We start from the raw sequence: 27,600 nt of genomic DNA, 5'->3' as shown, positions 1-27,600 counted from the left end.
CATCAACATTTAAAATGTGATTGAGATGCTATGTTATATTCCTAGCACATTATATATAATAAAAGACTTTGAAACAAAGCTATAACGGGACTTCTTTATTATTATACAATTTTTATGCTCTTTTATCCAGTAAAGGTCAGTTGGGAGGCCTAGCTATGTATCAGACATAGGGTTCTTAGGCATGAGATCTGCTATTTATTTTACAGTCACATTTAGACAAAAAGATAAGGGAATAAGAAGATTGGTAAATAACACAGTGAGATGAAGTATTAAAACCATGGGAAACAATATGAGTGAGAAAGGTATTTGGCATGTTAGCTTCAAAAGGAATGTTGCTAAGTTGAGAAGGGTTCTGGGAGTAAGGTTTTTTTCAGTGAATTTAACAGTTTAGTAGGGAGACCCTGCTTTAAGGGAACACAGCCTATGGTAAACAAGACAGTTCTTTACTTACTTTGTCTAATCTTTTATGAAATGTTAGCTCATAGTATGTTATTTTTATTACATACATTGTAAAGAATATTTCTATTCCTCTTTTATATAAACTCTGTTGCAGTTTTTCCCAAGACCACTAGAATGCACTATAGTGCAGTATTTTTATATAGAAATGTTTTTCTGTGTGTGTGTGTGTGTGTTTGTGTCTGTGTGTGTGTGTGTGTGTGTGTGTGTGTGTGTGTGTGTATGAAAATGAACTCCATAATATTTTATTGCTACTTTTATTCCATCCTCAGACCAGTTACTTTCAATTGCTATTTGACTTTTAGGAGGTATTGTTACTTTGTTTCATGGTAGATGAAAAGTCTGAAGATTGACAAATATTGAGAACCTTGTTTAATTTCTGGTAACCGTAAGTAAAATTCAGTGGCTATAAATCTTATTCTCTAATAATCAACATTATTACAAATACATTGAAATAGACTAGGAAATGTTTGGTGATGAAATCTTTGTGATTAACAGAAGCATTGGGAATAGAGAAAAAGATGTTCTAGTTAATTTGGAACAAAAGTATTTACTAAAAATTTAAAAAAAAGAAATATATGCATGTTGTTAATTAACCAGATAACACAATATGGTCTCCCTTTATGTATTGCTTTCCCTTCCCAAAGGAAATCTTACTAATGTCTTACGTATTCTTCCAGAAATCTTCTATACATATGACATATATATATAACACATATATAGAACAAATATTCTTTTTTATTTTTAATGTGTATATATTATTACAAAACATTCTGTACATATGCAAAACATATAAAGACTAATATATGCTACTATACTTGTTGCCGACCTTAAATAGAACATCAGCTGTCTGTAATTTTCATAGGTTTTCTTAAGATCCTCCTCTATATAAACATTGATTTTTCTGTTGTAACTATAAAATAATATGAATTCCAGTACTTTGCCCATTTGAGCAAATAATTTTCATTTCCTTTATACCTTTTTTGAAATATAAAAACTTCTTTAAGTGCTGAATTAATTATTATTACTGTTATCCTAACCTTATTGCATTTAATATTTATTATGAATGGCCTCAATATTTTGGGGAAGCAAACAAGTCAAAATATATAAATACATTACGTAAGTATGGCCATTTTTGATTGACCTTTAAAATTTTTACTTTATCTGGATTATTTTTCTGGTCTCAGATGTTTAAATCTGAAATGGTGAAATCAGGTTAGCCAGAAATAATTATATTCAGCTAGCTTTAAAAGGGAAATAGATAAGAATTTCTCTTCATAGTCCTTCCTGAAAAGGCAAAGGATATCTTGACTATTAACAAAAAATGTATTCATTCCTATTGAAATACCTTATTCAACACTGGTGATTAGGGCTGATTCCCCCTCTCTCCTTTGGATTGTTTACTGTAATGCCTACTTGGTAAATCGTAATGGACTGACAAGGCACAGAGTATTATAGATGACTTAAAACTTTTTTTGAGTCTAGTTGACACACAGTGTTACATTAGTTTCAGTTGTCTAGCACAGTGATTCATTATCTCTATATGTTATGCTGTGTTTACCGCGAGTGTAGCTACCATGTGTCACCATACAGTGCTATTACAGTTTCATCAACTGTTGTATTTGTTGTACCTTTTGTTCCTGTGACTTACTCATTCCATAACTCAAGCCTGTATCTCCCAGTCCCCTTTCCCCGTTTTGCCCATTCCCTCACTGCCCTTCCCTCTGGTAAGTCTCTGTTTTCTATATTTATAGGTCTGATTCTGCTTTTTGTTTGTTTATTCATTTGTTTTGTTTTCTAAGATTACACACATGAGTGAAACCATTTGGTATTTGTCTTTCTCAGTCTGACTTATTTCACTTAGCATGATATCCTCTGGGTCCATCCATGTTGTCACAGATAGCAAGATCTTACCCTTTTGTTATGGCTGCATAATACTCCGTTGTATGTATATACCATTAGATGAGTTTTCTTTTTATAAATACATCAATTTTGAGAAAGGTTAGTCTTCTACAAGTTTATTTCGTAATCCAAATATATGTACTGCTTTTGATGGTAGAATTGTAACTTGGAAATCATCAAGAAAATTTGAATACTATAGAAACTAGAATGTTATATGTAATTATAGAAAGATTTATGGTTCCCAGTGTTACTCTTTTATTTGTTATAATGGCACTTGATGGTGTAACAACAATAATAATGACAACCACTTTGACACTGTGGAAGCCTACTTTGAAAGGTAGCCAGGACTACTGCGTACTGATGACTACTCCTATTACATATCCTAAAGTTCATTTAAATATGTTTTAAGATGGTTTGTATTTTCTTATTTCTTTGTTAGAGCCAAATACCACAAGTTGAAATATGGGACAGAATTGAATCAGGGAGATATGAAGCCTCCAAGCTATGATTCTGGTAAGCTAATTTTAAAGGAAGTTTAAGTGATTAAAAAGAAGTTGACATCTAGTATTTATAGCAGCAATATTTATAACTGCAAATTAATTTCTAATTATTGCATATTAGTGATTTTTTTCTGACCTACTTATCTTTAGCGCTAATCATTTAGTGTCATTTAAATGATTTTCCATCTTGGGTGCCTGGGTGGCTCAGTCTGTTAAGCGACTGCCTTCAGCTCAGGTCATGATCCTGGAGTCCCTGGATCGAGTCCTGCATCAGGCTCCCAGCTCGGCAGGGAGTCTGCTTCTCCCTCTGACCCTCCCCCCTCTCATGTGCTCTCTCTCTCTCTCATTCTCTCTCTCTCCCAAATAAATAAAAAAAAAATGGTTTAAATGATTTTCCATCACCTTCCTTCCTTTTTCTTCTTCCCCTTTCTTTTAGTTCCCATTTTCTGCTTATGTTCTACACTTCCTGGAAAGATCAGAATTCATGGGGTAACATACTAACGTAACTGTGTCTTGCCTGGTTTCCTAGTATTAATGGGAACTTTGAGATGTGTGGTACAAAGTACATCAAGCCCTTGAAATCCTGAGAGAAAGAGAAGGAATGATGGAGTTCAGAGATTTCTTTTCAAGTACAGGGAATTCCTAATCCCTTCAGCCTCATCCCTCAGTTGCAGGTGCAAAATTGTTTTTGGATTTTCTTATGCACAGATTCTGCAGCCAGACCATCTTTTAACAGCTGAAACATTTATGATCTTTTTGTGTTATTTCTTCTTTTTTATTCTCCTACCTTCCTTGTCATCCCTACAAAAATAACACTTTGTAAACAATCAAATACTAAGGATATAGACATAATTGACTTATTAATAGGTATAACAGATAGTAGGAAAAGTTGTTCAAGTTATGTTTCAAATGAGTATGTTTTGACAATTTCAGATTAAATTTCTAGATCAAATATCTGAAGATATCAATTAGTTTATATCATTTATATGCTGAAATATATGAAATATATGCCTTGTACTAGGGGCTCTATGTATTTTACCTATGTGAAAATTGAACTCAGAGAAGTGGAGAAACTTAAGGTCACACAATTATTTTTTTTTAATTTTTTTATTATGTTAATCACCATATATTACATAATTTGTTTTGGTGTACTGTTCCATGATTCATTGTTTGTTCATAACACCCAGTGCTCCATGCAGAATGTGCCCTCCTCAATACCCATCACCAGGCTAACCCATCCCCCCACCCTCCTCCCCTCCAGAAACCTCAGTTTGTTTTTCAGAGTCCATCATCTCTCCTGGTTCGTCTCCCCCTCTGACTTACTCCCCTTCATTCTTCCTCTCCTGCTATCTTCTTCTTTTTCTTAAAATATGTTGCGTTATTTGTTTCAGAAGTACAGATCTGTGATTCAACAGTCTTACACAATTCACAGCGCTCACCGTAGCACATATCTTCCCCAGTGTCCATCACCCTGCCACCCCATCCCTCCCACCCCCAACCACTCCAGCAACCCTCAGTTTGTTCCTGAGATTAAGAATTCCTCATATCAGTGAAGTCATATGATACATATCTTTCTCTGATTGAAGGTCACACAATTATTAAGTAATGGGAATATGGATCTGAGCCCGGGTCTAATGACTGCAACATTCATATATATATTTTTAAAGTTTGTTTGTTTGTTTATGTAATCTCTACACCAGGGTGGGGCTCGAACTCATAACCCCAAGATCAAGAGTCGCATGCTCTTCTGACTGAGCCAGCCAGCTGCCCCATACCTTTAGAGTCCAAAATTCATATTAGCCCTCTTTTACCATACTGCTTCTATATTTGACAATATATGAAAAAAACCTTATAAGATCTGAATGTGCTGCTGATTTTAAAGTTCAATTCAGTGTAGTAATGTTAACACATTTCCCTAGCTGAATATTGAATCCATGAGATTTAGAGCAGTATCTGTTGATCATTGGCATATTTTTTCCTTTGTTTTTTAAATTTTTCTATCTTGCTTTGGTGTCTCTCCTTTTGACTTGAGATTCACTTAAATGTTTTAAATTTAAACTGTTTGTTAAAGGCTGTCCTAAAAGTATCTTGTCTGATTCACAGAAGTGATTTAATCAGGATTTTTATATAAAAAAAAGTTTGTTACCTTATTTTTAGGTATTATTTTAGGAGTACAAAAGTCTAATTGCAACATATACGAAATGTTTATAAGTAAACAACGTGGTTATAGAAAAAGTTTGACTCTTATGCATGTAAGTTCAGCTCTGCCCTGACACTTTAAATATTTGTGATATTATTTAATCTTTCGGAGATTGCTCTGCTGCTTATCTGAAACTGGGAAAATAGTGGAAATAATTCATAACTTTCAGGTTTATTTTCTTAGTATACAACACATGGTTAGTACCTAGTGTAATTCCATCTATTGATTTTTCACAGTTTATTTACAAATATTAAATATGTAATGCTTGTCAGACCTAGCTTCAAATTCAGTGAATAAGATAACAATGCCCTATTGGATTTTTACAGGGAAGATAAGAAAAAAGTGATTACAGTAAAATGACATGTATAATGGGGAAGGTAAGGTATTATAGAGCACGATATCTAGTCCTAAGTAGTCAAATGGTGTTTAAAGTTAACATCTGAAGGACAAGTAAGAATTGGCCAGGGAAAGTGAACTTACTAAATATTTGCTGAATGAGAGGTGGGAAAAAGGCAGGGGGAAGAATCTGGCACATTTGAGAAATAAAATAACTGGCTAGTAGAGAAAGGGAGGGAAGGAGTATTTCTAGATGGAGCTAGAGAATTAGCGGGGGAAGTGGGGAGGGCAGATGGTAAAGTATGTTACAAGGGTCTTGTAAAATATGTTAAGGAATTTACATTTTATCCTAAGAGTTTTGAGAACGTATTTGAAGGATCAGATTTCTCTTAGATCCCACAGGCAGCAGTGTAGCAGGTGGATCAGAGAGCAGCTGGATCGGTGACAGGGAGCCTGGTGAACGGACTGTTGCAGCCTCCTGGCTAAATGAGGAAGGCTGCCTTGACAGGGCACTGACTGGACCTGAAGAGAGAGGGGGCGTGTTCAGGAAATACAGTGTAAAATCTGCAGGAATGAGTTCCAGTTTTGATGTAGGGAATGAAAAAAAGGGACATTCAAAGATGACCCCCACACTTCTAGTTCTCAGAACTAGGTAGGAAGTAGATTTGGAAGATGATGGGTTCGCTTTTGGATTTATTAGTTAGGCAATCAAGTGAAGATGGCTGGAGCTCAAACCAGAGGTGTGGCTTTGATACGTAGATTTGAGAGGCATCAGCACATGGTCCCAAAGGCACTGAGGTCATTGTGGAGGAGGAAGAGGCCCCCCCCCCCCACCTCCCACTCCAGACTTTATTCAGGGTGAGAAGAGGACCTGGATTGGAGCCCTGAGGAATGGCAACACTTAAAAAACTGGTAGAAGAATAGAAAGGTGAAAAGGAAATGATAAGAATTATCTTAACCGTAGGATGGAAACCAGGAGAAGAGAGGGATTCCAGAAATAAGGACTCTAAAGCACTATGATTAACAACCAGAGGTTCTAAAGAGTAGCTTTAAGATTCACAGATCTGTACCTCTGAAACAAATAATACAATATATGTTAAAAAAAAAAAAAGGAAGAATGAAGGGGAGTAAGTCGGAGGGGGAGACGAACCATGAGAGACGATGGACTCTGAAAAACAAACTGAGGGTTCTAGAGGGGAGGGGGTGGGGGGATGGGTTAGCCTGGTGATGGGTATTAAAGAGGGCATGTACTGCATGGAACACTGGGTGTTATATGCAAACAATGAATCATGGAACACTACACCAAAAACTAATGATGTAATGTATGGTGATTAACATAATAATTAAAAAAGATTTAGTGACACATGGGTCATTACTGTGGGCGGTTTTAGGAGAAAGGTAAGGATAGAAACAAAGACATGAGTGGAAAATGAAGACTAAGTGCAGTTACCTGTAAGTCAGGAAGCTTAGATTGTGAAGGTGGAAGAGAGGGAGAGCTGAAAGGGTATACATGGAGTCAAGGAAAGTGTGTGTGTGTGTGTGTGTGTGTGTGTGTGTGTGTGTGTGTGTGTGATGTGTTTCTTAGAGGAGGAGCAAATAAAAAGGAGAGAGAAGACATATTCAGAATGGGAAGGTATCTGAAGAAGCACAGAGATTGGATTCTGAATTAGCTGGAGAATGGTGGGAGGAGCATGTCTTTTATTGTTCCCAAGAAAGAATGTAGAAGTTAGGTGATGGATTTGTAGGTTTGGGTTTCACTTTGGTGGTGGGTATTTAATATGATAGCTTTATGTGTAAGACTGGATTACCTGCTAAGAATGTATAATAGGTTTAAGAAAAGTAGAGAATGTTTAAAATAATAATGAGCGGGAGGGCAAACTGATAACAAATAGTAGGATTGAGAAAAGCTAAGGGTCCAGTTGACAATTGTGATCATGAGTTTATATAGATGCATTGGTTTGCATACTTGACAGCTTGGACAAAAATTAAATAGAATGAAAATAGTTCCTAGTTGAATTCATTGAATTCATGGAGAGACCAAAGAGACAAGAAATTTGAGGACATAGACTAAAGAATAATTGAAGTGATAGACTGTGAACTACAACTAGAGAGGAAAGGAAGTGAAGACAAAAGGAGGCTAATGGAGGCTAAGAAGAGAGGGGATAGGCTGTGGTCTGGAGCAGGCCAGCAAACTTTTCCTGTAAAGGCCAGATAATAATATTTGGGCTTTTTAGGCCATATGTTCTCTGTTGCAGCTACTCAACTCTGACATTCTAACATAAAAGTAGCCACAACACACAAATGAATGAGTATGGCAGGCCACATTTGACTTGCAGGTTGTAATTTGCTGGCCCCTGGTCTAAGGTCCCAGCTAAATGAAAGAACTAGTGAGGTGGGAATATGAGTCTGAAGAATACGCTCAGAGAGAGAGAGTTTGCATCTGCGTCTGTTCTTCATAATGACAAAATCTAAGGTATGACAGCTAGAGAGGGTGGTGGTTGTGGGGAGGCATGAATATTAACTTCGCTCAAGATGAGGTAAACGTTTGGTTGCAGAGGAAGCGTGTAAGTCTAGTTCCAAGTGTTACTGAGGGATTTGTGGGTGACAGTGATGAAGACAGTGACTAGGAGAGGGTTTACCCAAACAGGGTGAACTTTAAAGAAGCAGGAATTCTTCTAGTCTTTGCTCTTTTATCCATTTACGATATATATATATATTTTTAAACTGATAATCCAGACTTTTTCTGAGACATTTTTCACAATAAAATTAGTTTCCCTTCTGACTCCCCCCCCCCCCCCCAATTTTATTCTGTATCCAAACCTTTACATTTCTACCTTAGGAAATTTTACCCCAGGTTATGTTAAAATTTATTTATCTTCCATATTTTAGCTTCTTTTATTTAATATTAGAAACCACGTACATATTAAAAGTAGAATACTTTTATACAGAGTGACAAATTCTTTTAATCGAGATGTTTAGACCATTTACATTTAATGTGACTAATGATATGGTTAGATTTAAAGCTACCCCCTTTGCTGTTTGTTTTGTTTGTTCAGTCTGTTCTTTGATCCCTTTCCTCTCACGGATTTCTTTGGGATAATCTAGTTTTTTTTTTATCGTTCTATTTTATCTCTTGCTGACTTATTAGCTATAACTCTTTGCTATTTTGGTGGTATACTTTTTTTTTTTTTTTTAGCTTAACCACAGTCTGTCTTTAAGTGACAATATACCACTTCTTATAGTATGAGAGCCTTGTAACTATGGATTTCTATCTCTCTCTTTGGCAGTTTTCACATATTTTGCTTCTCTTGTAAGTCACGCACTATATTATTATTTTTGTTAGTCAATTCTCTTTTAAAGAGATTTAAATAATATAAAAAGTATATATTTCCAGTGCTCATCATTCTTTGTGTGGATCCATATTTTCTAGTGTCATACATAGTCCATCTGCCTCAGGGACTTTTATATATCCTGTGATATGGGCTGCTGCCGATGAGTTTTTTCAGCCTTTGTGTGTCTGAGAAAGTCTTTCTTTTGCTTGCTTGCATTGTTTCTGATGAGATATCTTCTATCAAACTTATCTCTGTTCTTTATGCAGAATGTGACCTTTTTCTCTGGCACTTTTAAGATTTTTCATTTTGTCATTGGTTTTAAGCATTTTCATTATGATGTGCTTTGGTGTAGTCCCCAGGTGACCCCCCCAATGTTTCTTGTGCTTGGGGTTCATTGAGTCTCTTGGATCTGTGGATTTAGAGTTTTCATGAAATATACAACTTTTCAGCCATTCTTTCCTCAGATACTGTTTTTGTTCCCCTTCCTATGCCACAATCTAGAAACTCTGTCAAGGCAGTAAGCTGGAATAATCACAGGGCTCACTGTGTGTTTCCTTTCTCTCAGGGATTGTTGTCCTTTGTTGTCTGACATCAGGTCTTAACCATGATTTCATCTATTTTGTTTTATAGTTGTTTCAAGCAGGAGGGTAAATTGGGTCCCTGTTACTCTAACTTGACTGGAACTACCAGTCAACTACTTTTTTTTATTGCCAAGTGGTTCAACTCTTACCACTTTAAAATCCTTACTTTTGTATGATGTCATTTTTTTTTAAACTTGATAAGGTGAGAGTGAATCTGATAGTTGATTGAGAGAGCTGTGAATTTTAGCTTGAATATTGGAATGTGGGGAAAATCAAGTTCACATGTACAAAAGTTTTTTTTCTCTTTTAACTTCAGACTTTTTTTTAAAACATGTTACCCAGGGAGTCAGATTTTATCTCAGTACATGGATACACTTTTTTAAAGAGGGTGAAGATGCATTCTTACTTGATTTGGCTTAATTTATTTATTTATTTTTTTTTAATTATTTTTTAAAGATTTTATTTATTTATTTGTCAGAGAGAGAGACAGTGAGAGAGGGAACACAAGCAGAGGGAGTGGGAGAGGGAGAAGCAGGCTTCCCGCGGAGCAGGGAGCCCGATGCGGGGCTCGATCCCAGGACCCTGGGACCATGACCTGAGCCGAAGGCAGACGCTTAACGACTGAGCCACCCAGGCGCCCTGGCTTAATTTATTTTTTATTGAGGCATCATTTACATAAGTAAAATTCACCTTTTTAGTGTTTTCACAAACACAGTTTCGTTACTACTGCCCTTTGTTGTCCACCCTTTTGTCCCCAGTCTAATCCCCTGGCAGCCACTCATCTGTTTTATGTTCCTATAGTTTTGCCTTTTCCAGAAAGTCATATGAATTCGAGAATCACACAGAATATAGCCTTATGATTCTAGCTTTTCTCATTTAGCATAATGCATTTGAGATTCATTCATGTTGGTGTGTATCTATAGTTCATTCCTTGTAAGTAGTGTTCCACTGAGTGTATGTGTCGTACTTTGGTAACATCACTAGCTTCCAAAGTAGGCAAAGGCAGTCGAGTATGTCTGAGGGTGGAATAGAGAGGCCTATACTGATGGGAAATCAGATGACCTCAAAAGTTCCTTCACATATGAAATTTTTAGTCTTTTAAAATGCCAGTGTAAGTATTCTTACTTGGCAAGTATAGCTTACTTGACTGAAGATATATTAGAACATACCGTAGTATATTCCTGAATTTGTGGAACCATTTGTGAACCATAGTTCCTGAATTTGTGGGTCAATGGAAACAAGATGTATGTTGTTTTTCCTTAGTATGGGGACATTATTTTTGCCCCTTTTTTAAACTATATACCTTCTGAGATTATCCCAAAGTAATCTACCTTGTTGAGATAACTTAATCCTCCTGCCACAGTCTGGTCTACTGCTGTTTCTTTGGTATATCACAGAGCTTGGCCTAATTAATTTAAGAGAAAAATGAAAATGGAAGATCTCATTCTTATTTACATATTTCTTTAAATACATGAGCTCTGGAGTCAGACGTGATTTCAGCACTTACAACTGTGTTTCTAACTTGGAAATCATACAATTAACTTATAAAACTCATCTTTCTCATCTTTAAAATAGGGATAGTAATAACACCTATCTTTTGAGGTTGTAAAGATTAAAAGAGATAATGAATGTGTTTTTAACACAGCATCTGGAACACAGTAAATGCTTAACATCAATATCATAAAACAAATTTTCCCAGTCTCTCTTACATCTCCATGTGACTAAAACCCTGTAAAAAGATCACAGTTTCTTATAGTTTGATCAAGGGCTGATAGAAAGTGTGAACTTTTTTGTATTTTTAAAGTTAATCCGAGTATAGTTTGGAAATTCTGTAGTCCAGATTTATCACAGAGAAGGCTCTTTTTATTTTACTATCCTCTTGCAAGGGTTCACTTTCTACCAAATGATGCATTTAAGCTTTACAAGATTTCTTAGGTGTTTTCATTCAAAGAATGTCTTCAAAAGAATACTTGAAATTTTCATTTAGTAACTAGTGAAGGAAATAGATTTGGATTGAAGTTATTTCTTTCCTATCTACCCTTTACCAAACTGGCTTTTCTGTCATCATTCCTGAGTGCTTTGTTCTAGCTCTGATGTGGTGCTCCATAATACTTTCATTTGACTCTTATTGTGTGACTTCATTTGAATAGGTCTTTGTCCTGGATGAAAATTCTCAGGCTACTAGAGATTGGGAAAATGTCTTTATTTTTGTTCTCCTATGCTCAGGGGAATCTAGTAGCAATCATGAATCTATATTATTTTTGTTATGGAAATTAGATTAAAAAAACAATATACATTGTCCTAAAATATACCTTACAGTGTAGTTTTGCATATTCTTAATCTTAAAAATTTTTATTGGACATATTTTATGAATTGAGATGCCCTCTAATGAATAAAACAAGGTACTTTTATTATGATTTAATGTTTTCCAGATGAAGGTAATGAAACAGAGGTACAGCCACAGCAAAACAGCCAGTTAATGTGGAAACAAGGTCGACAACTACTCAGACAGTAAGTATCCCGTGGTCAAACAAAGAAAAGTCTGTTTTCATCAGGATACATATATATGTATTTTTTTTTTTTGCATTTTCAACTCAATAATTTTATCTTTTATTATTAAGACTGCTGCTGTGAAAAAGCTTAATTGAATTGTTGTTCCTTTTTCATAGTAAACATTTTTTCCTCTGTGATAGGTTTTATTTTTCATTAAATATTAATAAGAATTACCAAGAATAAATTCTGTTTTTATAATTTTAACTTAAAGAGTATACCTTTAAGCTTCTAAATTTTAATATACACTTATGTTTACATTTGAAAGAATTCTAGGGGCACCTGGGTGGCTGAGTCGTTAAGCATCTGCCTTCCACTTAGGTCATGATCCCAGGATCCTGGGATCAAGCCCCGCATTGGGCTTCCTGCTCAGCGGGGAGTCTGCTTCTCCCTCTACCCCTCCCCCTCCCCTGCTTCTGCTTTCTCTCTCAAATAAATAAATAAAATCTTTTTTTAAAAAAGAATTCTATACCCTTAAAGTTACCTTTTGCATCTTTTATACCTGAACATAGGTATGTCTTAATGTAAGTCTAATCAATATTTAGATGTAATTTTGTGTTATGTTTTTTAACTTTCTATTTTAAATAGATTGAAGAACTTTTTTAACTTCCCAAATTTGCAAATACTGCATTACCATGTAGTTTCTTCTATAAAATGTGTATTTGAGACTATAAAGAGGAAACAAAGCTGGAATGAGGTTCACATGTCAGGTGGTAGGCTACAGCCCACTTAACTAGCTCACTGCCTTATCCTTGCATATCACATTTGAAATTGGTATTCTGATTTGTGCTTCATTAAAATGAAATGTTTTTGGAGTTTTGAGTTTCTTGTGAGTAGTCTGCACCAGTGGTTTCCAGAGTGGATTTGTGCCAACCATTTCTTTTGCCTAATGGGAAGAGAATATTAAAATGTCTCCTTTTATGTATTTGTTATCTATTCAGCATTAGAAAAAAATGAGAATTCACTAACATTTAATAAGTGGTTTTCCTCGTGCCCTCACCTTGGTCTTAAATATGATGTATTACATTTCTTTCATAAATGTGTTTTTAAAGTGCTCATTTTCTTTTTTATGAGAAGTAGTTACTGTAGTAAGCAATCTGAGATAGTTTTCAAAAACTTTAAGACTCATAAATCTGTCTCTTTAAAGTAAAGGTGACATTTTATCAATGAATTAAGGGAGGTAGCTACTGAGTAAAGCCAACTTACCTATGGAAAGAGCGGTTTTTGAAACAGTTATCTCTAATGTGATTTTGTTGCCAAAGATATGTATCCAATATTTGTTTAGAACAGAAAAACCTGTTGGTTTGTAAGAACTGATTAAATTCAAGAAAGTTAAACATTTATTGTCCAAATTTTAATCAAAACCTTTCTGTAAATATCAGATAGTATTGAAAAATGAGTATCTTGATTTGATAAGATACACTTACTCCACTTTGGTCACATATCTTTGTGAAATATGTCTTTGAGCTGTTAATCTGTTAATACCAGATGTTGAAATAAACTGACTTCAGACTGGTTATCTTGTCCACCTTTGTTTTCTCCTTAATGTCATAGATTTGCTGCTTACTTACAGGTTCATGCCTAATATTTGTCTATCACATTTGTTAATGGCATTAGTAATGACATTTGCCTTTTTCATATTCCTTTTGGTCTTTTTTTGTCATCTTTGTTGTTAATGGATATTGAGTGCCTTCTTTATGTCATCCACTAAACGAGTTGTGCCACTTTTAGGGGGAAGAAAACTGAGGTCCAGGAGAATTAAAGTTAACACAGGAAGAAAGTAGCAGAAATGGGCTTTAGACCCAGATCTAGTTCTCAGTACAAAACTATTCTCTTTTCTTCTGCTGCCTCTCTGTAACACACACTCCCACGTGCACACAGTCATCCCACATCCACAGTTGAACTGTGGGCTATTTTTATTTTAGAGTTGTCTCAGGATAAAAGCTTCCTTTCTGTAGAAATGACTCTTTGGAATATACTCTTCTTGTGTGTCATGGAGGAAACCAAATATGCTAGAAATATCCTCTCTGGATCTCAAACGATTCAATAACTTTCTATATCGGAAATGTAAAAAAAAAAAAAACAAAAAACTACTGGTTATAATAATTACTGTTGTAAGAATCTGAGAGTGAGTTTGCTGCCTAGAAGAAAGAATGTGCTATTAGGTATATTAAGGAACAGCTTCTTCTTATGATAAATGTAATGAATGGTGTATTGTATAGTTCTTTGATTTTTTTTCAGTGACCATAGAGGCTGGTACTGCAAGAGACAGCTCCATCTGCAGCTGGAAGATTATTTATTAGCACATCTTACTAGCATAGTACTGTACTGTTAAGTCTTACGCAGGCAATGAATTTAATGAAATACTTTTATTTACATGTTAAGTTATAGAATACTGATTCCAATATGACTGAATTGTAAGGATCTTCTTCACATGCAGGTATCTACAGGAGGTGGGTTACACAGATACCATTCTAGATGTGAAATCTAAACGAGTGCGAGCTTTGTTGGGCTTTTCAAGTGATGTCACTGACAGGGAAGATGACAAAAATCAGGATTCAGTTATAAATGGCACAGAGGCCGAAGTTAAAGAGACGGCAATGATTGGGTAAGTATTCTGTCTAGAAAGTTTTAGCTAAAATTTTAGTGCTTATTAAATAGTTTTGGTTTATGGGTGACACTTGTGATACTTGCATTTTAGATACTGCTACAGAAATGATTTATTATAAAGTTGAATTAAAAAATTGAAATTTCATTTGGTAGAAGATAACCCATAGGGATTAGAGTTATTTATGATTATTTTAAGAATATTTTAAAGATATTTTTATTTGCTTGAAATCTGTAGGTTTAATACAGATTTTAATATCTTGAAGCTCAGTCATTTACTATTAGAACTTCACAAAAGATCATCTTTAGGAGATTCAGTTCAAATCTTAGAAGAATGTAATTTCATTCCTGGTGACCTAAAAATCCTATAAATTCCTCAAATTTCTTAGAAGTAAATGTTTTCTTAGCCATTTGTGTATTTAATAATACCGTAACTCATCTTTTCCTTTGAAAAATATCTATATTAAGTGTATGTTTTTAATTGATAGAAAAGTGGAAAATTCAGTAGCTGTTTGAAATATTTTGTTTTGCTTTTTGGATCATGTGTCATACAATTATATGTAATTCTGCTTAAAATGAACATGAGTAGTTAAATAAGGACATTCTTTATTGAAAATAAATTTGGCATGATTCTTTTTTTTGGGGGGATTTGAATTTTTTTTTTTCTTTAAATTTTTTTATTGTTTGAATATTATTTTTCTTCATTTTACTGCATGTTTGGACTATAAGAATGGTTTTAATTGAATTCTATACATTTTCTAGTGAGAACATCATTTCTGTTATTTGGAACATTAAAATTAATGGGATTTAGGTAAAGGTTCAAAAATAGGATGGACTCCTATAAACGAACTTTTATAAATAAATGTCACTGGAGCCTTCTTAAATATATTCATTAATATTTAAGACTGCATTAACTTATTTATACAAATGTAAGATTAGATTGTTTCTTTGTGTAGGCATAGACAATGTAGGCCTTATTTCTGGTTATAGTTTTACCTACAGGGTTATTATAAGTCATTATAAAGATGTTCAGAAAAGGCCTCTTGAGTTGTCTTGTGTTTTGCCCTTGACCTGTCTTTTGGAACTGACAAGGGTATTATTCCGAATCTGTCTCATTTGTGTAGGGATAGAGAATACGGTGGAAGATACCAAAAACATAGCTCTCCCCAGATTTGAAATTTAAGATTTATCTTAGAAATGTTGTCTAGAGTTGTGGCTAAATTTTCTTTAAGAAAATGCCTTGTTATCTAAAACATTTCCTAATGAACTGGAGAGAAATCATCCTATTCTGGCCATTAGGAAATTATTTACTAAATTTATTTTGAGAAAACCAAATTAAAATCTTACGTATTTGAAAAGTCAATCATTTCAAAAAATCAATGGTTTATTCATTAACAGGATCAAGTTTTGTAGTAATATTAGTTTGACTTAAGTTATCTTTAGTAGCTTTATGTGTATTTGTTTTTTTCAACTCCTTAGCTGTTCAGTAGAAATATAGGATTGTGTCAGAGAAAACTGATGTATCTACTAGCTATTTTCTTAGTTATAGAAATTCACATGTCAGAGGAAGAGTTGCAGAGAGGAAAAGAATAAAGAAAAATAGAAGTAGAGGTAATAAGAAAAATATTTTTAAAAAGAAAGACATTAAAGTTGACTTAAGGATCAAAAGAATACTGAATCAGGAGGGGTATTCTTTATATTAATTAACCTAAATAGATATGACTGCAAAGTACTTTTAAAAGAGTAACCACTTCTGTTGTGCTTTGCCAATTAAAATCCATGGAAATATGATGGATAAGAATCAGTGTAGTTCATAATATGATTTGAGGGATCATAGTTACAATGTAAACAGAAGTTAGTGCAACATATAGATTAATTCTTATGTTGAGTTTAGAAAATTAACTGAGCAAGGTGTACATGTTCTAAACCAGAAAATCCGAGTTAACAGATTCTGCCTCCGTGCTGGATAATTTCAAATTCCTTGAAAGTGCAGCTGCAGATTTCAGTGATGAAGATGAAGATGATGACCTTGATGGAAGAGAGAAAAGCATCATTGATACTTCAACGGTGAGTTGGATACACAGATACTAATATTTTTAGGGATCATTATGGTTACTTTAAAAATAATCCAAGTGAAAAAAATTTAAAAAAAAATCCATTGGTTCAACCTAAATCCTTAACTTTTTTTCATGAATTTGGGGAAATTTCATCTAAGAGTTTTTAGTATTGAGTTTAAATTCAGTAATATTTTTAGGATGGCAGCTTTCTCTTAAAAGGTCCTTACCCTCTTGGGCACCTGGGTGCCTCACTCAGTTGGTAGAGCACATGACTCTTGATCTTGGGATTGTGAGTTTGAGCCCCACATTGGGTAGAGAGATTACTTACAAAAATTTAAAAAATCTTTAAAGGTCCTCACTCTTTGATTTATTAACTCATTAAACATTTTAATAGTTCAATAGAGCTGGTGAATATGGTAAAAATGTTTGTGTTATAACAAAGCAGTGTTGTTGGTGCTATAAGACAATAGAACTGACAGACCCATTATGGTACCTGATGGCGACTGGCATCCCCTCTAATTGATGCAGTTTTGTCTTTCTTGTCTGGGTTGCTTTGGTAGACAAATGTTACAGATTTTTAGAACTGTTCCATTAGATTTCTTCAAACTTGTTTAAAGTTATTCTGTAGTTTTGTTTAGATCTTTATAGGTTTATTGACTTTCCCATGGTAGTTTCTTGGAATAAGAGGTGTCTCTTGCTTCTTCTCCTTTCTCTTCTCCATTCTGTCACCTTCAGCTCCTCCTGGTTTTTTGTTTTTGTTTTTTTCCTTTCTTCCCTGTTTTTCCCCCTACTTTTTCTTCCTTCTCCTCTCTTCTCTCTCTCCTTCCTCCCTCCTCCTCCTCCTCTCTTTAAGTAATAGATGAGGGCATGCTTTGTTTTGTCTAGGAAAATGTTTACATTTCCTCTTTCATGTTTATTTAAGAAGAGTAAGGAAGAAAGCAAGGTAGTGAAGTCCACTGGACCTAGAGTTGAAAGCTTTGGGTTTAAGTCCCAGTTCTGTCACTAGTTATCCGTGCTTCTTACCCTTCAGGCTTAGTTTTTTAGTTTGTAAAATGGGAATTATAAATACCCATCTTCTCTTCGAGGATTTTGTGAGCAATAAATGAGATGCTATATATGAAAAATGATATAAATGTTTTCTGGGTATAACTTCTCTCCTTTATGTCCTCTGCTTCCATCAGAGACTCTCAAATTATTACTTCCAGATTATTGTTTCCTTGAGCCACTCTGCAGTAGTATTCTGCTGATATAGCCTTGCCATGGATATTATTTGAACTTCAAGTAGTTACCCCAATTTTTCTTATCCAAACAGGTAGTAATAGCATATGTTTTAATTTACTCTAGTAAAAGAAAATGCCTAAACTTGTATGATACTTTTTCTCTGTCCTGTTCATTTGGAAGTTTTGTACTGCTTTGTGATTTCTGTGGGCCAGTTGCATTGAAATATTATTTTCCCATCAAAATACTTTATTCTTAGCTCAGTGGTAAATGATAATTGATTATCATGCTTTAAGTATTAAGTATGGTCTTACTAGAAATTCCTAACCATAACCTGGTTTCTTTTTAAGTAATCAAATTCATAAAGTTCCTGTCTTGCAGTTAGTGCAGATTATAGCAATTCTGTGACCAACCAGTGAAGGCATAGCTAATATAAACATACTTAACCCCATTTAAGCATGGACTCAAAAATCCTTTAGTTTTTCAGGAAAAATTATCCCTAAACAAATAATTGGTTTCTTTGTAACAGCTTTGTTAAGTTTTAGGATATATTACATTAATTTTCACAGCTGCAGGCTAATAGCTACATACCAAAAGGACTTTCACAGTCTAACTCTATGTAGCAATGAGTAAGCATGACTTAAAAGATTTATTGCAATTAAAATCTTTAGTAGAACAAACAGGTTTTTAAACTGTTATTTTATTTCTTTAATCAAAATAGTCTGGTAGATTCAACTAAAAAAATATAGAGACATAGATTATTAGTAACTATCATTTGTGTGTAGCTGCATATGCTGTCTTCTTGCTCTCTACCCTCTATTGGAGTTTGATTATTCTTTGGGTTATATTCTGGATCATATCCCTCCTCTATATCTCCTCCTTCCTCATGATCAACCTCTTCACCTTATTTTTCTTTACCATCATTGTTTTGCATTCTCACCATAGTATCATTAGTTAAGTGTAATAATGACCTTGAAATTATACATGTGTATAAAAAGTGATCAACTTTAAAATGTTTGAAGGATAACTTCACCAGCAAGATTTAGTCTCCACATTCAGATACTTTAGGAGGAAAAGGAATGGGATTAAGAATCATTAACTATTGTGTCATCCCCATCTGTGTTGTTTCTTCTAATGGTTTTAAAACCAAAGTGGCCGTCTATCCTTTTTTCTAATCTTTGTGGCACCCTGTGCAACCTATAACTTTTTTGTGTTTGCCTTAATTCTTAAGTTGCCTTCTAAACTCATTAGAGGTAGGAGTGGAGTAGAATCTGGAAGGTAAGGAAAAGTAATATATACTTATTATAACAAACCCCACCCCTTCCCATTTACTAATCCTACTCTCTGTTGGCAACTGCACTTTTCTTATATGCCTAACCATTAAAAACACAGGAGTTTTTATTTAAGTGGGAGACTTGATGGAAAGTGGCCTGCAACTTACCGTATCTTCATTCATAAGGTTATATGGAGGAGAGACCTAGAAACAGATTTTTTCCCAAGGAGTTAATTTTGTGACTTATTACCATATTTAGTAATTAGAATGTTGAAAATACATTCAGCTTTTCAATATAAGGTTCCAGATACTTACGTATTTTCCTTGCCCTTTTCATCAGGCATTGAGAACAAGAATTCTCTATCTACAAGGTGTTGGTGATGGCCCCTCTAATTCATATCTGGTGTCTCATCGGGGTTGGGGGAAGGGAGAAATCAAGCCTCTAGGGTGAAAGAAGATGAATTAGGCAGTGTGTTTATTTGTGGAACAATGAAGGTCAGTGTCTTCTATTGGTATAACTCTTCAGGGATACTTTTCTACCTTAGTTTGGCTGCCCAGAGAAAATTAGAAAAAACTATTAGCATATAGTTACAAAAGAATACACCTTCAGCATGGGTTTTCTGTACTCAGTATGTCAAACTTTTTTGTTTAATAGATTGCTGGGGCGCCTGGGTGGCTCAGATGATTAAGCGTCTGCCTTTGGCTCAGGTCATGATCCCAGGGTCCTGGGATCGAGTCCCGCATCAGGCTCCCTGCTCCTTGGGAGCCTGCTTCTCCCTCTGCCTCTCTTTCTCTCTCTCTGTCTCTCATGAATATTTTTTTAAACATTTTTTTTATTATTTATTTAGATTTGCTGGATGGGAGATTGGAATATGCTGTAAACATAAAAGTATGTCTAGGTTTTAGGGAAATACTCTAAATAGTTAAACCAGTTATTCTAGCAGCATTAAAGAATCCTTGATTTCTCCTATTCAGTTTTTATATATACCAGGGTAGTGAAGGCAGATTAGGTTTCATCTACTGCACCAGCTTTCTTCTGATAGTGGCTTCCTGGAGTGCTACACTGAGAAGGATTTTTTTTTTTTTTAATTGAAATTCAAGTTAGTTAATATATAATGTAGTATTGGTTTCAGGAATATAATTTAGTGATTCATCGCTTACATATACTACCTAGTGCTCATTGTAACAAGTGCCCTCCTTAATGCCCATCACCCATTTCGCCCATCCTCCCACCTACCTCTCTTCCAGCAACCCTCAGTTTGTTCTCTATAGTTAGGAGTCTCTTATGGTTTGCCTCCTTCTCTGTTTTGATCTTATTTTATTTTTCCTTCCCTTCCCCTATATTCATGTTTTGTTACTTAAATTCCACAAGTGAGTGAAATCATATGATACTTGTCTTTCTCTGACTGACTTATTTCATTTAGCATTATACTCTATAGCTCCATCCGTGTTGTTGCAAATGGCAAGATTTCATTTTTGGATGGCTAATATTCCATTGTATATCTATACCACATCTTCCTTATCCATTCATCTGTCCATGGACCTTTGAGCTGTTTCCATAATGTGGCTGTTGTTCATAGTGCTGCTGTAATATTGGGGTACATGTGCTCCTTTGAATCATCAGCATTTTTGTATCTAAATCTAGCATTTTTGTATCTAAACTCAGTATTTATCTAAAATACTGAGTAGTGCAATTGCTGAGTTGTAGGGTAGCTCTGTTTTTAACTTTCTGAGGAACTTCCATACTGTTTCACTGAGAAAGATTTCTGAGGCTGTATCTGATCTTAGATGAAAAGTGCTGTGATTGGTGAGTGATACCAGGAATGAGCATGAGAACAGGGGCGTACAAGTCAGGTATTTGTTACCTCTTAGAGTCTTTCTAGGCTCTGTATTCTGTCCCATTGATCACTTTGTTGAACCCTTATAATTTTAATCCACTTGCAGTAACTCAGTGATAAAGTTTGATCAGGTCATGCTATTTCCATTTTGCATGAAGTGAAGAAGCTGAGGCCCGGAGAAGCTGAGATAGTGAATCCATTTTATCAAAAGAAGCTGCAAACCATTCATCCTAATTTCTTTGGGCTTCTGGTAATGGAGGTGACTAAAAAGAAGATAATTTCATAAAGAGTTTTGACATAGAGATCTCAAAAGTTATCTCTGCATACATTAAGCCTAAATTTCAGTCCTCCAACTGGATTTGTGATTCCAGCGATATTCGTAAATACATGAAAACAAGACATAACAGCCCTTATCAGATTGGCTATTGAATCTAAGTCAAGTCCCACTTGGAAAGATCAGTATTTTAGAAAAAATTTGAATATATAAAGAGTTATTAGAGAAAACTGATTCAAGGTTGGAACAGTAGAGGTACTGGGGGAAGTTTTTTTCCTTCTCTAATACCATACTTTCTGAGACTTGAGGCATGCATTTATGAGTTTGTAGTTTTTATAATTTTAGATTTTTTTAGGGACTTATGTAGTAGAGTTAACATTTATCATCGTTATATTCTGTAAAACTCTTGTATTTTATGAAGTGGTTCTCTTTTTGGTTAGATTAGAATGTCTGTACATTGCACAGTGCATCCAAGAAATATGAGGATATGGTTGTAGTTCTCATAGTACAGTAGTATGTCAGGCACATTTTTCATCTATTTATAATTTAAATACCTATCTTATATTCCAGTGTTTTCAATATATGATTTCATTAGCTTACTCAAAACAAGCTATCCTTGAACAGTTTAAATTATTACTTTAAAATGTGTAATGTATATCTTTTTTAAATGATACCTGTTTTACATTGAATTGGTTAAGTATTATAGCTATTTAACATAACAAAGGTATACTTTCTGAAGAAGCCAATAATTGGGTTTCCTCATTCAGTGATAAAGAGATACTGTTTTCAACTTGAGTGTTGCTGGAGTGGTGGGGGGTGGGAGGGATGGGGTGGCTGGGTGATAGACATTGGGGAGGGTATGTGCTATGGTGAGCGCTGTGAATTGTGCAAGACTGTTGAATCACAGACCTGTACCTCTGAAACAAATAATGCAACATATGTTAAGAAAAAAGAAAAAGAAGAAGATAGCAGGAGGGGAAGAATGAAGGGGAGTAAGTCGGAGGGGGAGACGAACCATGAGAGACGATGGACTCTGAAAAACAAACTTGAGGGTTCTAGAGGGAAGGAGGATGGGGGGATGGGTTAGCCTGGTGATGGGTATTAAAGAGGGCACATTCTACGTGGAGCACTGGGTGTTATGCACAAACTATGAGTCATAGAACACTACATCAAAAACTAATGATGTAATGTATGGTGATTAACAATAAAAAATTTTAAAAAAAGATACTGTTTTCCTTTATTTAAATAAATTTCATAATATACCCTAAAATTTTAACTTAGCATGTTTTTTCATTAGATTGTTAGGAAAAAAGCATTACCTGATAGCAGTGAAGATCGAGATACAAAAGAAGCTCTAAAGGAATTTGACTTCTTGGTTACATCAGAGGAAGGAGACAATGAGTCTAGAAGTGCAGGTGATGGAACAGAATGGGGTAAGGAAACATACTGGATCCAGCCAAAGGTGTTAAGTAAACAAAAGAAACTAGTATTTTACCAGGAGGGCAACATCTTGAAGAACACTGTAAATTTCTTATAATGTTGAAATTTTGAACATCCTATGAACTTTTTACTGTTGTCACCTTTTATCCAGGGTGTATATCTGTGTGTGCATGTTTAAAGGAAGCTGTACAACTAGTTATCTTTTTTTAATATGAGCAGTATACCATGAAAATAATTTGAATCCATACACAGAATGTTCTATGTTTCCTGCCTAGATAGTAGAACTTGCAAATCTGGATTTTGTGGAAATTGAGTTTGAGAATGTAATAGAAGAGTTTTTAGAGACTCATCTCTGGCATCTTCTGTGAAAAAGAAGTATAAATTTAAAAAACTATAGTTATTCAATCTAGGCAGATTTCAGCAGTTTGTGCAAGGCATAGAATTTTTTGGTGCAAATTGTTCTAAACAGATTTAATATTTTAAACATCTAATGAGGTAAAACAAGTATTTGGGGGAAGACTTCTAAAGCATAGATTGTTCTTTGGGTTTGGAAATGAATTGTTGCTATCAGTAAGGTAGGATTGTGATGAATTCTTCAAAAGTGATCAGTTCTAGCAGGTGTGTGTACATGTAGTATGAGTGAGACAGATATTGAGAATGAGAGAAAATTTTCTGTTGAGATTGAAGAATTCCAGGACTCCCTTAGTTGTGGTTTTATGTTCTTTAAAGACAGAGTTAGAGAATCAGTAACTATCCTGGTTTTAAATTGGGGGCTTTCCTTGGGGCTTTACCTTCAGGAACTCTTATGATGCCACTTCTTTTCCTTTTTTGTGGCAAATATCTGAAGGTAATTATTATACAGGATAATTAGTCTTTGAAATATATAATGGTTATAAAGTGACTATTATTATTTTTTTTAAATTGAGGTATTATTTATTTATGACATCTTTACATACTTACAAAACTGTTCTTATCCCATACATGATCCTGCAGAGTTTCTTAAGAATGAACATCATATTCTGGGAGTAAAAACCCAAGTTTCTTAATAATTTATGCATAACCCAACATCTTGTGGATCACAAAATACCATCAGTTTGGCTTCAGAGAACACAAATACCTGTTGAGAATTTTTTGTAGTCAAGGAACAAAGCCACTTCTTTTCCTTTTTTGTGGCAAATATCTGATGGTAATTATACGGGACAATTAGTCATTGAAATATATAATGGCTGTAAAGTGACTATAATTATTATTATTTTTTTTTTGCAACAGAACAAAGTTTGGAAACCAAGGGGATATTGAAGTAAAATCTCTTTTCTGTATTGTTACTACTGAGTTTATTTATCAAGTTACTCAGATCTTTTAGACACCAGTTCTACCAATATAGCTAGATCCACTGTCTACACAGAAGTCTTTCTCTGAGGAGTCATACATCTGCATAAATAATAGTTGGCTTTTTTCATTGTCAGTCTTACTGCAAGGGTTTCGTGATTCATTTCTCTCCAAAGCATTGTTTCTTGTGTCACTTCTTTTGTTTTATAGTGCGAGTCATGGCCCAGAGTTTATATGATACATGTGTGTACGTTTTCAGCTAACCTCCTAGGAAGTTACTGGTGAAAACATGAGTGACTGGTCTCACCTTTGAGCTGTCTTACTCTTTAGTAGTGTACTGGGTATTTCTGAATATGAGTGAATGGAATCTTTCATTTGACTAGAGGTTTCCTTATCAGGAGTTTAGCCTTGTGTGTTTTTAGGATTTTATTGTTCATATTCAGAAAATTTCACTTTTAAGCAATTAAAAGAACTAGATTGCAAATCCTGTTTAGTTGAATGGACTTTTAAACCATTTTAAGTGCTTTATTTATTTTTCCCTTTCCCCCTTAAAAACGGAGTGAATATGCCTAGGTTAAGAATCTCTTTAGTTTCTGGCAAGTAAATAGATTTTAACCACACATCTTCCATGATCTTCCATTACTATTGTTGTGAGTATAGTGAAGATTACAATAAGGCTTAACTTTTAATTTAAAAAACTGAAGACGTTGTAGGATCCAAAAGCTACCCAGTTTAAATTAATAAGACCTGATTGCTGAAGTATTAACATTTTTAATTGTTAGATCTTTCTGGGAAAGTAGAAACTTTTTATTATTGATAGATTATAGTTAGAACTATAAAAATGTTGAGTTTTTAAATTTATTATGTTTAATCTTTTCAGGAGCCCAATTAAGTTTTTTGACCTGTAGATTGAAATTTAACTTGTTAAAAATAGGTTCCTATTTGTTCCGATTCATTTTGGTTTATTCCAGTCATTCAACAAATACTGATCAAATGCTTTGTATGTGCCAAATCATTTGGTGAAGATCCCTACCCCTGTGGTCCATATAGGCTACTAAGAGAATGTAGACAATAAGCTTTAATAAACATAAATGATAGAGCATGTCAGAGGGTGATAATGCTATGGAAAATAGAAAAAGTAGAACAGAGTAAGGGGAATAGAGAGTGCTGGGGTTGGGGTGAAGTGGAGGGGACAGATTACAATTTAAAATTGTAATGGGGTAGGTCCCATTGGGGGGGTAACATTTGGACAGATGACTCAAAGTTGATTGGTGGGTTAGCAATATGGTTTCCAGGGAAGAAATATTCAGGAAAAAGAAAGCCACAGCAAATGCCCCAAGATAGCAGCAGCCTTGATATGCTTGAGGAATTCAAGGACATCAGAATGGCTAGAGCAGAGTGATTCTAAGGGGGAATTTGGTAAGAAATGACCAAATCATGTAGGGCCATAGACCACTGGTGAGATGGGGAACCACAGGAGGAATTTGAGCAGAAGGGTGCCATGATCTGACTTTGATTTTAAAGCATCATTCTGGCTTTATTGAGAGAGAACCCAGTGTTGATAATAGTCTTGGTGTGAGGGGAGAGGAGACGATTATTGGAGTAATTCTAGCAAGAGACTAAGAGATTAGAGAAGTAGAGAATGTGCTAAGTAGTCAGTTTCTGGATGTGTTTGGAAGATAGAAAAAACAGTATTTTGTGAAATACTTGATGTGAAATATGGAAGAAAAGGGAGGTTTTTGGTCTGAGCAAATGGAAGGATGATGAAACACTGGATTTGGAAGATTGGGAATTTGGTTTTTTACATTTAGTTTGAGATCTGTTAGACTTTCTAATGGAAATGTAGAGTCTAGGGCAGTTGGATATATGAGTCTTGAATTCAAGTGAGAGTTCTGAGCTAAAACATAGCATTATATAGTATATAAGTAATTTTACACTAATATAAAATATATAACACATTCTTTAAATTTTCTTCTCCTGTAATAGTGAAAATTAATGATTGAATTTCTTATCTACTAAGAGCTCAGTTTCCTTTTTATGAATTTGTAAACAAATCACTTAAATTGCTTTAAATTTTGAATGAAGGTTGACTGATAAGTTCACAAAGTGCTATTTAATTAAAAAAAAAAAGATATACTGTGGAAGGGGGAGAATCCCATAACTAGCTGCTGAGGAGGGACCTGCTTTGGGGAGTAGGGGAAGGCCCAGGGAGTGGGGCAGGGGGCTGCTCATTCACTCTGGGGATTCGCCATGGACACGTCTCAACTGCTCAAACTGCTCCCCTTGTTTCCCTGTCCCACTTCACCCCCCTGGGGGCTGCTCAAGGGTAGGTGGGCATGGGTGGTAGGAGGGTTTTTTTTTTACCCAGGGCTCTGGAAGGACACCAAACTGTTCTGCTTGTTACCTTCCCTCCATCTTCTCCCTAACTTTCACAGTCCCCTCCACCTGCTCCTGTCCTGCTAGATCTGCCACCCACCCCACTCCTCTTTTCCGGCTCCCTGCTCCTCCAGATTGCCTGGTGATCTCTTTTGTTTCCTTTTGTGTTTCTTTTTCTGTTTTGAGTGTCTTTCTTTGCAGGTTTCTGTAGCCGGAAGATCTCCGTTCCGCTCCCAGCGGCTCCAGTGTAAATTCCCCTACCCCCTGGGGAAATGCACTACCTTGTTTTGGGGGGTTTGGGGGCGTTTTTTGTTTTTCAGTTTTTTGTTTTGTTTTCCTTTGCCTTTTTTTCCCTTTTATTTGGAGGGAATGGGAGGAAGTGGGAACAGGGAGGTGGGAGGTGGATTTTGTTTATTTTTTTAGCTCATTTCCAGGGGGTGGGAGTTTTTTTTTAATATGTGTCATGAATAAAGTTGTTTTTGAAAATAAAAAAAAAAGTGCTATTTATAAGGCCTGTAAAAAAAAATGATCATTAGTTGATGAACACATGCCAAAAATATAAAATTTGTAAAATGAAAAGATTATTGAAGACTATTTTGTATAATCTCTTAATAATCTCTCATTACATAATAAATTTTTTTATGAGCAGTCCTAATTGAGTAAGAAAATGAGGGCTTCTTCTAGAGCTTTTGGGCTTAATTTACTAAAAGTCACTCAAATCTTCTAGGGTTTTTTTTTTTCTTTGTCTTTTTCAAGAGAAATTTCTTATTACCTAGGAAATTGAATTGATTGTTGTTTCTTAGATATTATATTTTGTATGACTTATACATCTAAAGAATAAGCAATGACTTTTTAAAATTAGTGATGCGATGAACAAAATGGTTGTTATGTCATTCAGTGACATAACAGTGAATTGACTTACAGTGTTCAATATCTTATTTAAAAAGGCTGTTTCATTTGTTTCATTCTATTTAGAAAAGGAAGACCAGTGTCTCATGCCTGAAGCCTGGAATGTGGACCAGGGAGTAATTACCAAACTCAAGGAACAATACAAAAAGGAGAGAAAGGGGAAAAAGGGGGTGAAGAGTAAGTGGAAAACATTGTATCTGTAAATCATAAAACTTGCCTCTTTTATATCCCCCAATTTTTTTTTTCAGTGTTTTCCTAAAACCACTTACTCATTTTCTTTTCTGCTCCTGATCTCTTTCCTTTTCACCTGCTCTCAGGGGTTGAAATTAAATGGTTAGCTCTTTGAGTATGACCTTAAAAAAATAAAAACAACCATGCATATGATTATGGAACCATAATATATCCCGGTAATACATCTAGAG

General features: G+C 34.9%; 1 protein-coding gene across 2 annotated transcripts in view; it reads left to right on the top strand.

Moving 5' to 3' along the window:
- STRN (striatin) overlaps window positions 1–27,600 on the top strand; it is a 99,070-nt gene that overhangs the window by 36,366 nt on the left and 35,104 nt on the right. For both annotated transcript variants that reach the window (XM_027624105.2, XM_027624106.2), the window contains exons 3-8: window positions 2,798–2,871; window positions 11,740–11,818; window positions 14,298–14,465; window positions 16,396–16,531; window positions 22,422–22,557; window positions 27,245–27,355. In XM_027624105.2, the coding sequence (XP_027479906.2) occupies window positions 2,798–2,871; window positions 11,740–11,818; window positions 14,298–14,465; window positions 16,396–16,531; window positions 22,422–22,557; window positions 27,245–27,355 (704 nt within the window). The remainder of the gene's footprint in view (window positions 1–2,797; window positions 2,872–11,739; window positions 11,819–14,297; window positions 14,466–16,395; window positions 16,532–22,421; window positions 22,558–27,244; window positions 27,356–27,600) is intronic.

This window comes from Zalophus californianus, chromosome 8 (genome assembly GCF_009762305.2).
Source record: "Zalophus californianus isolate mZalCal1 chromosome 8, mZalCal1.pri.v2, whole genome shotgun sequence".
Lineage (NCBI taxonomy): Eukaryota > Metazoa > Chordata > Mammalia > Carnivora > Otariidae > Zalophus > Zalophus californianus.
Note: the sequence above shows the minus strand (reverse complement) of the source record. Positions and strands in the feature narration are given on the sequence as shown.